Source organism: Melopsittacus undulatus, assembly GCF_012275295.1.
Source record: "Melopsittacus undulatus isolate bMelUnd1 chromosome W unlocalized genomic scaffold, bMelUnd1.mat.Z SUPER_W_unloc_2, whole genome shotgun sequence".
NCBI lineage: Eukaryota > Metazoa > Chordata > Aves > Psittaciformes > Psittaculidae > Melopsittacus > Melopsittacus undulatus.
In genome coordinates this window covers 940054-956770 of record NW_022993944.1, presented here as the reverse complement: position 1 = coordinate 956770, position 16717 = coordinate 940054, and the positions used below count along the sequence as shown (strand labels likewise).

Genomic DNA, 16717 nt, shown 5'->3' with positions numbered 1-16717 from the left:
CAGAATTTAGTATTTTTACTAACAAGAGTGAATTCTTCATCCTTCTAATAAGTGAAGTATTTCTTACCATCCTTCTAATTATCAGTTAGTTTGGAGACAGTGACTCCTGAACATCTGCTAGCTTGGGAGGCAATAAATTTTGTAGACGAAGGTCACACTGTTTTAAATCTTTGCCAGCTATCAGAAACTTGCAGATACGGTTGGTTTCAGGTAATTTGTGATTACTGGGGCATCCAACTGTGCTAAAGGTGAAAAGTGCACCCTGAGGAAGATCGCTTATTTCATCCTGAAGACCCCTGCCCACAACCATCAGAGCAGTGCGCAAGTGCCAAAAGTGAGGACTTATGATAATGAGTACCTAAACTAATTGTAATATCCCCACTGAACTCTTGGGAAGCTAATGAATATGCATGTTTGTATGTAATAAATAACTGCTTGCTTAACCCCTCAGTGTGCAAGTTAGGAGGAGCAATTCCCCTTGCACCCAGCGCCATAATAAACATACCTGCTCTGTAACTCTCTTTGAGTTGTAGAGTCTGATTTTGTGCTTCACCTGAGTATCTAAGACAAAGCAGAAATGGGGAGAGACTCGGAGATGGGATAGGTATAAATATAGTGTTAACGCTAAGAAAATTTGAGAACCCTGAATCAGATGTGCCTGGTGGGGATCTCCCTTTATTCAAATAAAGCTTTAAACCTCACTCTGCCCCAGGAACTACTTTATTATTGAAACCAGGCATTCCCAACAACACGCATTTATTGCTTCGCACTTTCATAGTTCAAAAGGTTAGCACAGTTCTTTGATGCCTTAACGTGGGAGCGGAATAAACTTTGATACTACCTGGGGAAGATCAGCCTTTCCCTGTTATTATAGTGTTATACTGCTGATTTATTTTTTTGTTTGCTTGTTTGTTTTGTTTGGGTACTCCCGAGATAGAGATGATGGGAGATTCCTTATTCTTCTCTTGATGTATCTCACACCCATCAAGAGGGAACAGAGAACATATCACCATCTTTGCTCCCGACTGCCTCGTTCTCCGCGAGCCGCCACGCCACGCCACGCCACGCCACGCCACGCCACGCCACGCCACGCCACGCCACGCCACGCCACGCCACGCCACGCCACGCCACGCCACGCCACGCCACGCCACGCCACGCCACGCCACGCCACGCCACGCCACGCCACGCCACGCCACGCCACGCCACGCCACGCCACGCCACGCCACGCCACGCCACGCCACGCCACGCCACGCCACGCCACGCCACGCCACGCCCCTTTTTTCTCTGCCGTTAGCAAGTTAGCTTCTTTCCTCCTTTTCTTCTTTGCCCCGCCCATACAATGACGTACCGTCACTGGCTCTCGGGGGTAGGGTAATGAGTAGAGTTGTATCTTTGTAGAAGTTGCTCCCCTCGCGGTCGTAGTGGTATAAAGTAGTAGTGTTGGGGTTTTGTAGTGTTGTTTTAGGCTCTTAGACAGTTATTATTAAGAAGTGGACTCTGCTGGAGAAATCTTATTCTTGTCTCAGTTCCGCTCCCTGCAGAAAAAAAGCGTAGAGAGAGTAGTTGTTACTTACCTGGCGGTCAGCGCGCGGGAGGTAGGAAGGGGTGAGGCTTACCATGATGGCGGCTGAGGCTGACGCTGAGGAGGGTGGCTCGTTTACTTCCGCTGGGATGGTGGGATCCGTTACCAGAGCTGCGTCGGAGCACTACGCCATCTTATGCCGAGGCAAGGAGTTGGGGCCGCAAGAACCCTTTCTAATGGGTTCTGGCGGGGGCAACCTGGGCGCCGGTGGTCCAGCTTTGTGTTCGGCGTTGGGGTTCTTGGCACTAAGATCGGGATCTGCTACTCTCGTGTCCGGAGGCTGTGGCGCCGTGATAGCAACTGACCAGGGCCAGGAGCTGGAGGCGTCCGGGGGGGTCTTGCCCCCACCTGAACCTGGTACTGTCGCCTTTTCCCTGCTGCCACCACAGCTACTTTCATTGGCGGGGGGGCTGGGGACCGTGGATGAAGGCGACTCGTTAGATGGGCCAGAATATGAAGAGGAGGAAGTGGCCATCCCGCTCAACGCTCCCCCCACGAACCAGTAAGTAGCGCTTCTGCACCCCACCGGGTACCTGCTGCCCTTGGGTGCTTCCCCTTGGGGAGGGGGGGCCTTTCCACCTTTTCTCAGTGGAAAGCATGTGTCGGACGACTGTGGAAATGTAGAGGTTTTTTAATTGGGTTATGTCTGGGGAGAAGAGACAGTTGAAAAAAGAAGCTGTGAGTCTTCAATAAGGCTTTTATTATCCTTCCCTTAGGTTAATCGTGATTCTTATAGTGCTAGTTATATAAAGAATCTTGCATTTGAGGCAGAGCAGTTCTGTGTTTATATTTTGTGAAATAAAACCAAAAAACAAGCTCCAAGCAGAAAATGGTACCTAGGGTTCATGTAACTAGTGAGTGCTCTAAGCACAGCCTTTGGATTCACAGTGAGCTAATTATAGGAAGCATGTACATTAACAAAAAAAGGCTGCAGACTTGTGTCATCACTTTGGCTGGGATCGAGTTAACTTTCTTCTTAGTAGTGTTGTTGAAATTGGGGAAATAAACTTTCCAACCAGAATGACAGGTTAGAAGCCTAAATTACTTTATTGCAGTACTGGGTGTATGGGGATCACTGCCTATCATGGACACAGAGAAGAGACAGTTTACATTTTATATGCCTTTGTTATATGAGTGTTCATTATAATTCTGCAAAATATCCACCCAATTCTCTTTGATCATTACATATGGTAATTTTGGTAGATAAGGCTGCAGTGCAGGGGCCGTCATGGTCATTTAGGGAGAGATACCCCCACTCATTTTACTCTTTTATGGAAATCCATTAGTTAAGGACATTGGAATGCTTGTTTAATCTTGCAATTAACTACATGTTCATGTTTGCACAAATTTAAGACCCTAAGAGGCTCCTGAAGTTTTGTTTTGCAGACATTTACCTGTTTTTCAGGCCTTAATTAACAGGAAGAAGGCCTACACTGATTTGAGAGCAGACATCTGGTTCTCTTGTTGCATGCCTTCCTGATCTGGAGAATCCTTGTAGCCTTGTCCATGGCTAAGTCTCTGTATACAATGAAATACTAGTTTAATTTGGTATCGATTTCCCCTTTTGGAAGTATTTAGTTATTTCCCTGATTATTTCCACTACTGTTTTTTCTAGTCCCCTCTCAGATGGTAACTCAGCTGTTTGCTCCCCCCCCCCCCCTCCCCAGGACAGGGAGGAGAATTAAAAGAATGTAAACCCCAGGGATTGAAATAAGAACAGTTTAATAGAATCATAGAATAGTTAAGGTTGGAAAGGACCTTAAGATCATCCAGTTCCAACCTGCCTGCCATGGGCAGGGGCACCTCACACTAAACCATATCATAGAATCATAGAATAGTTAGGGCTGGAAAGGACCTTAAGATCATCTAGTTCCAACCCCCTGCCATGGGCAGGGACACCTCACACTAAATGATATCACCCAAGGCTTTGTCCAACCTGGCACTGAACACCGCCAGGGATGGAGCATTCACAACCTCCCTGGGAAACCCATTCCAGTGCTCCACCACCCTTACAGTAAAGAACTTATTCCTTATATCCAATCTAAACTTCCCCTGTTTAAGTTTTAACCCGTTACCCCTTGTCCTGTCGCTACAGTCCCTAATGAAAAGTCCCTCTCCAACATCCCTATAGCCCCCCTTCAGATACTGGAAGGCTGTTATGAGGTCTTCTCTAGGCTGAACACCCCCAGCTTTCTCAGCCTGTCTTTATATGGGAGGTGCTCCAGTCCCCTGATCATCCTTGGGGCCCTTCTCTGGACTTGTTCCAACAGTTCCATGTCCTTTTTCTGTTGAGGACACCGGAACTGCACACAGTACTACAGGTGATGTATCTCAAGAGCAGAGCAGAGGGGCAGGATCACCTCCTTCAACCTGCTGGTCACGCTCATTTTGATGCATTCAACAAGTTGATAAAATCCCAAAATTGGTGGAACAGGAACCTGGGAAGTGTAGTAACACAAATATCACCCAAGGCTTCATCCAACCTGGCCTTGAACACTGCCAGGGATGGAGCATTCACAACCTCCCTGGGCAACCCATTCCAGTGCCTCACCACGGGAGGTGCTCCAGTCCCCTGATCATCCTCGTGGCCCTCCTCTGGACTTGTTCAAACAGTTCCATGTCCTTTTTATGTTGAGGACACCAGAACTGTACACAGTACTCCAAGTTTAATTTAAAATGTCTGTTCTGGTAGATGACATCAACTACTCTACCCCTGTCCCTCAGTTATGTAGCCCCATTATAGAAGGCCACCAAATTGGTCAGGAAGGATTTCCCTTTAGTGAAGCCATGTTGGCTGTCACCAAGCACCTTGTTGTTTTTCATGTGCCTTTAGCATGCTTTCTAGGAGAATCTGCTCCAAGATTTTGCCAGGCACAGAGGTGAGACTGACTGGTTTGTAGTTTCCTGGATCATCCATTTTTCCCTTCTTGAAAATGGGGGTTATATTTCCCTTTTTCCAGTCATTGGGAACTTCACTTGACTGCCTTGATTTTTCAAATATGATGGACAGTGGCTTAGCAACTTCATTTGCCAGCTCCTTCGGGACCTGTGGATGGATTTCATCTGGTCCTATGGACTTGTGCACATTCAGGCTCTTAAGATGGTCTCGAACCAGATCCTCTCCTACAGTAGGCCTATAATATAATAAATAAAGTACCATGTACTACTACTAGTAATGAAGGTAAGGGAAATAACAAGGGGAAAGAATATAAAGCTAAAAGAGAAAGGGGAAAAATGGCTAACCAAACAAACCAACAATAAACACAAGTGATGAACAATAAAATTGCTCACAAGATGATACTCAGCCTGACCTGAGAAGTGATCCATCCATTCTAGGTAACTCCCTCCTAGTTTATATATTGAGTGTGATGTCCTGTGGTATGTAATATCCCTTTGGCTATTTTGGGTTAGGTGTCCTCTCTCTTCTTCTTCCCGGCTTCTTGTGCCCCTCCTCACTGGCAGAGCATAAGACTGAAAAGTTCTTGGCTAGTGTAAGCACTACTGAGCAGCAGCTAAACCACTGGTGTGTTATCAGCACTGTTCTCAGGCTAAAGCCAAAACGCAGCACTGCAGAGCTACTAGGAAGTAGAAAAGTAGCTGTTCCATCTGAAACCAGCTCAAAGTCCTGTACAAACACTGACTGTTAAAATTATTGATACAACTTCTATTAAGGTGGACAACCATTCCTTTAGGGACCGCCCCCTTAAGGAATTGCAAAGTTTTGTGTAGCCAGTTAGTTTTGGCAGCCTCTAATAGCTCTGTGTCAAGGTTCAATTTGGGAAAACCCCTGTGCTGGATCCTGTTTCTGTTTGTGATCCCAGGAGTGAAATTAAGATGCAAATGAGGTCAAGCACAGTAATCGATTAGTAATTTTATTACAGTAAGACAGTTATTTTAAAAAAGGGAAGTTTTTTTAATAAAGGAGATAGCAATAGGATGTCGTTGGTGGTGGGAATCCTTCAAGGTTCATAGTTGGTATTGGACCAGAGTGTCCCCCAGGAGTCTGTAGTTATTATCAGAGGTGGATGTCCTGGTGGAGGTGTCCTTCTGGAGTTGTCCTCTTGAAGGTACTCCTTGGAGTGTGTCTTGTGGAGTTGCACTCATGGCAATGCCTCATGGAGGGTGTCCCTTACGATCCATAGTAGTCATTGGTGGAGAGTGTCCTTCTGGAGTCATCCTCATGGTAATGTCTCCCTTGTTGATGTGTCTCTTGATGATTACTTTTTCCCCCCTTTTATAATGAGTTGGGGGGAGTACCTCTGTTCTTCATGTCATGTATTACATGTTCCTGTGGACCAGTTTCCCAGGTCTTGCAGCCAGCTCTTCAGCTGCATGTGTTCGCACACACAGGTGTCTGCAGCAATTCTTGGAATAATGGGTAGCAATTCCTTACACCAGTCCTCCAGGTAATGGGCAGAAGAGTCTTAGCTTTTCCCACTCATCCCTCAGGCAGTGAATGGTGGAGTCCCAGTTCAGCTACTCACACCCTTCTCCCAGCAATGGATATTGGAGTCTTGACTCCTCCCACCCATATCTGAGACAAAAGATAGGTGGAATTCCACCTCAGCTTCTCAGACCAGTCCTTGAGACAATGGACAGTGGAGTTTGATTTCAGATCAGTCTTTCACACTCTGCAGTTTTCTGCTATTTTCCACATTTCATCAAGTTGCTTTTGTAAATCTTTGGTAATATTTGGAATGTGTGCACAGCAGTGTTCTCTTTCTAATTTTGGGTATCCACAAACTCCTTGTTCCTTTACTAGTAGCAAATCTAATGCTAATTGATTTTGCAGGGTCATTTTTGTGTTTTCTTGTACTTGTTTGTTAATAATTTAAGATCCTTTTCTGATAGCCTTAGATAAGGTTTCTACTTGCCAAGTTTTCTATAAAAATCCTATTTTCCAGAGCTATAACACCAGGTAATAAATAGCTTTGTAGGCCCCATCCGAATTCTACTGCAGAAGAAGGCCCTGCCCGTTTGTTATCCTGAAGATCCACATCCCTTTTCACTTTTACCCAATATTTAGCTCTAATAGGACTCTTCTTCCATACAGGACATAAAGTAGACCTAAGGTTACTTGTCTACTTAATGTGTCAAAATGAAGTCTAGTATTCTGCTTTCCAATTTCCATTTTTCTTGAAGCTGCTACCATCTACAAACAGCTCACAGTTCACATCTTTCAGAGGTGTAGCTTGTATTCCTGTCATATCAACCTACACATGCTCAAAAGTCTATTAACAATTGTGAGTCAGCCCTCTTCCTTCTGGATCAGTTGTCAGAAACACTGCCATTTTCAAAAGGTTAGTTGCTTTCAATTCTATGTCTTCTTGTTCCAAAACCATGGCCTGATATTTTAACAGCCTGCTTGGGGAAAGCCAATGACAAATTTTCTGTTCCAGGATGGTTGTTGCCATGTGAGGTACAAAAACAGTCAATTTTTTTTGTCCCAATGTATTTAATAAAATTTTCAATTGAAGGCTCTAGTCTTTTTCTTGCTTCCAGTTTTATAGGGTGTTGTTTCTGTCTTAACAGACAGATGAATAGTTACTGATTCTCCATTTAGTGATCATCCTGGTGCTCCAGTAGCCCATACTAGTGAGGTGATTGCATTCTTCACTTCCTCTGGCTCAGTACCTGGTTTCTGTAATGGAAAAACTTGGGCTTCCCCAGCATTTTCATCAGGAATATGTATCTGAATTTTTTCTTCTTTAAATGTAATTTATGCATGTAATGTACTCAGTATATCCCTACCCAATAATGGCATGGGGAACTTGAGCATGTAAAGAAATCGATTGGTCGATATATGTTTACCAATTCTTAAGGTTGAAAGAAAGCTCAGTTTTCTTTTTGCCCTGTGGTGCCAATGACAGAAGCTGTTTGCTTAATTGCCCTTTTATAAGTATTTATGAAGGAATAGGTAGCTCCTGTATCTACAAGTAATTTTACCTTGTCATTCCCCAACCTAACTGTAACCAGGGGCTCTGTTGGGGAGGGTTTCAAATCTTCCCCTGGTTGTCCTGAGTCTTCATCATTTTTACTGCCTGTCATGACATGCCACTAAATCCTCATTATTTTGACTCTGAGGGCATTCTCTTTTCTAGTGCCTGTTCTTTTTACAAATTGCACTCTGATAATTCTCAAAGAGAACCCATGGAGTCCTGAGTTCAGCAGTATCAATTGGTTTTCTCCTTCTTAATAGCTGATCAGTGCTATGTTTTTGACTTTCAGCCTGGGAACAGTGCTGATAACACCAATTTTTTTAGTTGTTGCTAAGTAATGTTTACTCTGACCAAGAACTCTCTAAGTCTTCTGCTCTGCCAGGGAGGAGGATGATTCGGAGAGAACTCCAGGAACAAACTTGCCAACAGTTTTTAAGTTGAAAAGCAGGTATTCTTTATTGCAGTGCCGGGAGACACGGGGGATAGCTTCTCCTAATGTGTGTCTCCGTATTGCTACACAAGCCGTCCTTATATGTCCCTGGGCATTCATACATATTCATGAGGCTACGTATGGATTATGTTATTTTCCAGAAAGCTCCCCGCATGGGTACAGCAATGTGGTGGTGGTGTCTGAGGATCGTTAACTTCTTCCACCAATCTTCATCACTTCTGGCAACCTTTGAAGCACGCACAGTAGATGCTTATACATAATAATCCTCCTATCTTCCTACTTATCAGTTAGTTTAACTGTAGCCCATCCAGGACACCTGGCATTCCCAGATAGTCCTTATCCCTGTGTCCTGTTCTTCTAGCCTGTTTTTCTTACATTCATTTTGTACTAAGGTCATAGGGCCTAAAACTACCTCAACTATAATGGTTTATCTTATACAAGAAATCTCAGTATGTTCTCTAGCTGTACTCTTTTTTTTTCCTGTGTATTATGCACCTCAGTAATTTTCCATTGCTACTGTTATAAAGCCACATAACTGAAAAATGATTATAAATGTTTATATATTCCATTCTGTAATTTTGTGCTGCTCCTTGTCTCAAATCCCCCCCTTTTCTTTTTGCAAATTCTTTTGCAACATTTTACATATTACCATTACCGTCTGAAGTCTTTTTGAAGTGATTTCCCGCTTCTACTTGGTGCTTAATTTTATTCCTTTTCCAATCTTTATAATTTATCATATAACATTTACCACACCAGAAGGAACATTGTATCATACCACAAGTAATCAATATTAAAACAATATCAATATTCCTGCGACCAGTTACTTCAACTAGGAGAGGTCAGGTAACCATGAAGTTAAGTTTTTCCATATTTCCTCAAAACCCCAGGAAGTGTCATTCATGGCTATTTCATGAAATACTTCAGTTTGTTTCCAAATTTGCTCCCGATCTATTTCAATTCTGCCACTTTGATCTATATAGGAACAGCAACTTTCATTGATTATGGAACAAACTCCTCTTTGTGAAGCATAAGTTCCTACTTTGGTTCCTGGTGTAATACATCTTTGTGCAGAGGTATAATATTTATTACCTGGATTAGGACTAACTATCCCAAATTTTAACCTTTGCCTCGGATATAGATTGCTAGTGTTCACCCACAAATTTGTCCATGAGATAGCGTTAGGAATTGGAACTTTAATTAATGGAAGGTCCAGATTTTCTCCTTATTTACACAACTGTTCACACACCCATCAGTCACTATGATTAAAATCTTCAGTAACATTCTGCATTAATTTCAGGTTTAAGTTTTGGTTCCAAGCTTGTGTGCCAGTTATCATATAAGTCCAAATTATGACCAATGCAATTTCATACATAAGGGTTTTGAAGGTTCCATCTACCATGTCTTCTCTGGCTCTGGTGCTTTCTTTATTATTGAATAATGTATCTGAGCAGGTTGTTCTTTTATTTTCACTGCTGTAAAGGTGGTCAGCAATATCTGGTACGGTCCACTCCACTTCTCCTGTAGAGGATATCTTGAAAAATTCTTAACGTAAACCCAGTCTCCAGATCTGAAAGGGTGAATTGAATAGTAAAAGTCTCTTGCTCTTGTCCCTAATAGTCTCTTATTTATCTCCTCCAAATGTTTTCCCAGATTGATCAGAAACTGTTGGAAATAGCCTTCTTCCGCTTCCTGAAGACTTTCTCCTATAAATTGGGACTGATATGGTCTTCCATCTAAAATTTCAAATGGGCTAACCTTTCCTTCGACTGAGGTTTATTGCAAATTCTGAATAGTGCCAGTGGTAAAGCTTGGTACCAATATAAATTAATTTCCTAACGTATTTTACTAATCTGTTGTTTGATCAGATGGTTCATCTTTTCTACTTGTCCACTGGCCTGAGACCTGTATGGAACATGTATTTGCCAATCAATTTCCAATTTTTTCTAATTTCTTGTAACAGTTTTGCACTAAACTGTGGACCTCAGTTGGAAGAAATTGCCGCTGGTACTCCAAAGTGAGGTATTACCGTGTTAAATAATGTTTTAATCACTTGTCTTGAACTATTTATCCTACAAGGGAATGCTTCTGGCCAGCCTGAAAAAGTATCAGGTAACACCAACAAATACTGATAACCTCCTTTTCTTGGTAATTCAGAAAAATCTATTTGCCACTGCTGTCCCAGGCAACTTCCTCTCACAATTGTCCCAATTTGATTTCTGTTTTCAGTTTTAGAATTATATTTACCACATAGCTGACATTGTTTGGTCACAGATTGAACTGTGGTGTATATATTTCTTCCTACAGTTTGTTTGTCTAAGTATTTATATAAAGAGTTGCTACCCCAATGAGTTTTATTATGTTCTCCCTGAACTAACTTCCAGAGTTGGTTATAGGGGATTACAATTTGTCCATCAGGTACCTGAACCCAGCCATCTTTATTTTCCTATCCTTTTAGATCCCCAATCAATTTTCTATCCTCTCTTGAATACCTATGTTTAGATTTTTCAATTGTTAGTTAGCCATCAGGGATTAGGGACATGATTTTAGATTGTTCAGCTGCTTGTTTGGCTTCAAAATCGGCCAAATTATATCCAATTTCCTGATCAGAGTCACCTTGTTGATGCCCTCTACAGTACATAAGAGCTACTTCTTCAAGTAGCTTAACAGCTTCCAGTATTTGAAGAATTTCTGTAGCATGTTTAATCTGTTTCCTTTGTGTCTGTCTTCAAAAGTCCTCATTCTTTCCAGATAGCAACCTGTGCATGGACCACACCAAATGCATATTTAGAATCAGTCCAAGTATTTATCCTTTAATTTTTAGGCAATTCTAGGGCTCTTGTTAATGCTGTTATTTCTGCCTTTTGGGCACAGGTGTTCAAGGGTAAAGGTTTAGCTCCTATTACCTGTGAAGTGGTGGTAGTGGCATATCCTGCCTTTCACTCACCATTTTTCATGAAGCTGTTACCATCAGTAAACTAAGAATCAGCATCTTCCAAAGGTTTTTCTTTCAAGTCTGGTCGGCTCAAATATACAGTCTCTATGGTGGCCAAGCAGTCTTGTGTTAGTGGTTCTGTCGATTGTTCCTGCAAAAAGGATGCTGAATTGACAACATTAGTGATCACAATTTCTATATCATCTTGTTCCACAAGGGTGGCCTGGTATTTAAAAATATGTGAAGGAGATAACCAGTGGGCTCCTTTCTGTTCCAGGACTGCTGATACAACATGGGACATTAGCACAGTAATTCGTGTCCCAAGGTGAATTTGCAAGCTTCTTCAATATTCATGACAACTGCTGCCACAGCCCTTAGGCATCTGGGCCATCCTTTGCTTGCTTCATCCAGCTGTTTTGAAAAACACGTCACTGCCCTTCTGTAGGGTCCTAGTTTTCGAGCAAGGAACCCCTGTGCTTCACAGGAATATAGCCAAAAGGATTTAGTCACATCTGGAAGTCACAGAGCTGCAGCTCTCATTAGCTCTGTTTTGAAATTTCTAAAAGCCCCCTCTGTTGAATCAGTCCATTCTAAAGAAGGAGGGTTTCCCTTCAACAGTTCATATAGTGGTCTTACCAGAAGACCATAATCATGGATCCAAAGTCTGCACTATCCAGTCATTCCCAGGAATGTCTGGAGCTCCTTGACAGTTGACGGTAATGGAGTCCGACAGATGGCTTCTTTTCTAGAAGTTCCAAGTTCTCTCTGTCCTCCTGTTATTTCATATCCTAGGTAGGAAACTCAGGTTTGGATTAGTTGGGCCTTGTTTGGATACCCGATAACCATTCAGTCCCAGAAAAGTTAATGATTCCACTGTCCACTGGATACATTCTTCCTTTGTTTCTGTAGCGATTAATAGGTCATCCACATATTGTAACAGTGTCCTCATCTGAGTAGGTGGCTTCCATGATTCTAGTTCAGTGCTAACTGTTTTCCAAAAATCATTGGACTGTTTAAGAGCCCTGTACAAGTTAATTTAGTTTCCCTTCCTGTGTTAGGATTTTCCCTTTTGAAAGCAAATAATTTTGGCTTTCTTTGGCCAATGTTAAGCAAAGGAAAGCATCCTTTAAATCCAGGATGGCAAACCATTTCTGATTATTATTCAATTTAGTCAATAAATCATATGAATTAGCTTCTAGTGGACAAATACCCTCTGCAGTTTTGTTGACTGCTCTGAGATCTTGAACCTGTCTGCAACTTTTATCATCCTATTTCTTTACTGTCCAGATAGGAGTATTACATTCCAAGTCACAATCAGTTAATAATCTGTGTTTTAAAATTTATCAATGTTTTTTTTTTAAATTTTCATTGATTTTCTAATTTTAAGAGATAATTCTTATTCTCATTGGGTAGCCACCCCCCCACCCCATTCCCCCCCCCCCCCCCCCAAGCCCCCATTTTTTTTATTTCCACTTTAACAGGCAAAGCAGTTTTTGTTTACCTGGAACTTCAGATGCCCATACTCCCAGATATACCTGATTAAGGTTTTCTTCTGTTTCAGGGAGGTCCTCCTGCTTGCTTTTCTGTTGAATTAAACATAAACTCAAAACTGCAATTAATTGATTGTTTTTAACTCTTAATTCTATTTTGCCTTCTTTAAATGTTGCTTCTCACCCTAATAAAGATTTTAGAGAATTTGGCATGCATAGAAATTTATGCATTCCTATTTGGTTTCCCAGTTTGGTTTTTTTTTCTCTCTTCGTGGCCAGTAGCTCCCACATCTGTAACAAATTATTTTCTCTCTGTTTTAAGACTGAATAAGTTCCTTCTCTATCCACTAAAATTCGACTTTATTTCCTCTTGTCCCTATTTTTAATTTAACCAGTGGACCTGCTAGGGTAGATTCCCCAGGGCCCTGTCAGTCTAGTTCCAGTTCAGTCACTGGTGCCTCCCCATGGCACTCGCCCCCTCCAGGGCAGTCTCACTTCCAGTGTCCAAACTCCCCATAGCACTCACATTGATCCAGTTCCACAGAAGAAGAACTGACTCCCTTACCTCCACCCTACATCCCACCTTCCATGCTCAAACACAGGAGCTGTGATCTCCCTTCCTTTCCCACTTGGTTCCCCCCCCCTTATTTTTTTTTTTCCTCACAGTTGCTCACCCTGCTCTGCAGGGGCTGCAGATGCCTCTGCAACAGCACTTCTGGTTTAACCCTTTCTTAACTGTGAATGTGAATCTGCTGCTTGTTGCCAGTGACAGCAATCTCTTCCTCCTTATCAATATCAGATAGGACAATTGCAGAGAGTGCTGTTCTCGGAGGTACCTGTTATATGTAGTTTTCCAACCTGTCTTCCTGGTTAGGTTTTTTACTTTAAACATCTTTCCCTGATATCACAGGCTGAACAACATCTCTTCATCTTATCTTTCAGTTTTTCCCTGTCCATTTCCCAAAGCCAAAATTAAGGAATCCGGCAGAGCTATATTATTTTTGCATTCAGTCTGTCACTCCGCGTGGTTTCTTGAAGTGAACAACATATCTGCATATGTTACTTTATGCCATTTTCCTTTTGGCCTCAAAACAACATTAATTGTAACAATGTATTATAGTTCAGAGTTCAATTTTTGGCCATTTTTCCTGATCTTCCAAAAGTATGCGAAGGCTATTTTACCAGTGTTTTTTTTTTATTTACCGAGCCCCCAGGTGACCCTTCAAGTTCTTTCCTATGTGCCAAAATGCACCCTGAAGGACTCTTTTTTCAACATCTCTCCACTCTGCTGATTTCCATTATCAGTCTCACATTCGCTCACACATGGGATCCCACAGATGCACTTCACCCAGTTACAGCACTTGAGACAGAGACTAAAATTCAGTCAAACAAACAACAGTTAATAACACAGTTATAATATCCTGTCACCAATACCCAAATCACAAGATCACTATCATTACTGTAACAAGCCACAAAATAAGTCAAATACTAATAGAATCAAAAGCAGTATTTCCTACCCCCTATGGCTCAGACCATATTGTAACATTATAAGGGGGGGTTCCTTTAAACCTTTATATTGGACCAGCCTGTCAGTCCCAGGAAGGATGAGACCCTTGTGTCTGACCAGCCTGCCTGCCTCTCATTGTGGGAACTGTAGTGGACACCCCACTATATTGGAGAGTGATTCGACTAACCTATTCAGGGACCTACGCTGACAGCATTACTGAATGAGATCCTTTATGTGCTGTTGATAGCGCAGTGGAGCCAAAATCATTTCCACAAGACACCCCCTGTGTCTTGCAGGACCCAAACCACAAGATGCTTCCTGCTTCTTGTGGGTGTATGCCAAATGGATGCTGGCAGCCAGGTATACGCCTTTACGTGCAAGATTTCCTATCTTGATATACGTAAGCTTTCCAGACTTTCTGTACTCCTACTAAACTGATTACCAATTTAGGCTTTATATAAGATACCCCCTGCACTTTACAGACTGTACAAAAGGAAGAAATACCTTTTATGAAGATCATCCTTGTCTGCTCCTGCAGTGATCTGCATGAGTGGAGGAGTCCCTCCAGGAATATTTCCTAAGAGCTCTAGGGAGCTCTGTCCTCAACATGTCTTGCAGCCAAGCAGAGTAGGTCCGATCTCAGTCACCAAATTGATTCGGAGAAAACTCCAGGAGCATACTTGCCAACAAAGTTTTCAAGTTGACAAGCAGGGATGTGAGCAGTAGTATACTCTTCCCTTGTTATTTCTCTTATAATAATTATTATTGGTGGCAGCAGTAGTGGTTTATGTGTTATACCTTAGTTACTAGACTGTTCTTATTTCAACCTGTGGGAGTTACATTCTTTCAGTTCTCCTTCCCATTCGTCTGAGAGCAGGGGGAGATGGTGGGGGCGATGGGGGGAATGTTGTGGTATAAAACCCCACCTCACTCTCCCGCAGCACCACACACACATAACCCCCCCCCAGCTCCCAGAGGGATGGGAAGGAGAACCGAAGGAATGCAACTACCACGGGTTGAGATAAAAACAGTCCAGTAACTAAGATATAACACAAATCACTATTGCTACCACTAATAAAAACAATGATAGAGGAAATAAACAAGGAGAGATAATACGATACCACCCGCCGAAATGAGCCCGACCCGGAAGAGAGCTAGCTCCTGCCCTTCCGGCCAACTCCCACTTACCTTCTCGAGCATGATGTGCTGTGGTATGGAATACCTCCTTGGCCAGCTTGGATCAGGTGACCTATCTCTGCTTCCTCCCGGCCTCCCCTCCTTCCCTGGCAGAACAAGAGACTCACAAAGTCCTTGGACAAACCAAAACATTTGAGCAGTAACTCAAAACATACGTGCTATCACAACGTTCCCAGCTCGAAAATCAAAACACAGCACTGCACCAGCTACCAAGAAGGAGAAAAAATGACTGCTACTGCTGAACCCAGGGCATTATCCACCCCTTATTCCATACCATTCACGTAATGCTCAAGTCCCATATTTTCAATATACCATCACTTATATATATATATACATCTGCATACACCCAGACAGAGAAAGAAATAATTTCTTAGTAAATGGACCAATCCCTATAATGCTGCTGAGTCCATTCAGTCCATGATGTTAGCTTACATCCCTTGTAATAGTCTTTTGCAGCAGGAGACTCTGTGTGCAGTGCTGGATTGTTGCCTGCTGATGCTGATCATTCCTTTACTGCAGAACTTGTCTGGTTCTATCAAAGTTCATTCTCTGTTGGGATGATGGTTAGAGGGAAGACAGGGCCACTTGCTGGTGACCTGAAGACATCCAGTTGATGGACTATAAAAATATTACACAGCAAGCAACAACATATAATTAAGTTCATTGGCTGTTTTCCCCTAAAATCAAATCCCCTTGAGGTATACATCGGACTTCCCCATCTTCCTGCATTACCCACCAAGTATATCCGGGTCCTTGAGCAAAAGCAGTCCCACGAGTGGGTTTGCCTTGGCCTGAAACAGGAATAACCCAGACTGTCTTCCCTAGCAAATTCCTCATGTGCACTACAGGAACCTTGTCCCCCTCTACAATATGTAAAAGTTCTGACTGGGCTGGGCCAGCCCTATTGGCAGATCCTCTGGTGTTGACCAACCGGGTGGCCTTTGGTAAATGTGTATCCCAATGCTTGAAAGTTCCCCCACCCATTGCTCTCAGTGTAGTTTTAACAGCCCATTGTACCGTTCAGTTTTCCCAGAGGCTGGTGCATGGTAGGGGATGTGATATACCCACTCAATGCCATGTTCTTTGGCCCAAGTGCCTATAAGGTTGTTCCGAAAATGAGACCCATTGTCTGACTCAATTCTCTCTGGGGTGCCATGTCGCCACAAAATCTGTTTCTCAAGGCCCAGGATAGTGTTCCGGGCAGTGGCATGGGGCACAGCATATGTTTCCAGCCATCCTGTGGTTGCTTTCACCATGGTAAGCACATAGCGCTTGCCTTGGCGGGTTGGTGGGAGTGTGATATAGTCAGTTTGCCAGGCCTCCCCATATTTATACTTCAGCCATCGTCCTCCATACCAAAGAGGCTTTAACCATTTGGCTTGTTTAACTGCAGCACATCTCACACTCATAAATATCCTGGGCAATAATGTCCATTGTTAAGTCCACCCTTTGATCACGAGCCCATTTGTATGTTGCTTCTCTGCCCTGATGGCCTGAAGTGTCATGGGCCCACCGGGCCAAAAATAATTCACCTTTATGTTGCCAATCTAAGTCCATCTGAGCCATTTCAATCTTAGAAGCTTTATCCACTTGTTGGTTGTTGTTTTCCTCAGTGGCCC

The 16717-nt window shown here is 42.8% G+C and overlaps 1 protein-coding gene across 5 annotated transcripts in view; it reads left to right on the top strand.

Annotated features, from left to right (window-relative positions):
• Window positions 1-1335: 1335 nt before the first annotated feature.
• Window positions 1336-16717, top strand: part of LOC117438219 (ras GTPase-activating protein 1-like) — a 167211-nt gene continuing 151829 nt past the window's right edge. For all 5 annotated transcript variants that reach the window (XM_034073721.1, XM_034073720.1, XM_034073718.1 and 2 more), the window contains exon 1: window positions 1336-2084. In XM_034073721.1, coding sequence (XP_033929612.1) covers window positions 1618-2084 — 467 coding nt within the window. In that variant the 5' untranslated portion in view covers window positions 1336-1617. The remainder of the gene's footprint in view (window positions 2085-16717) is intronic.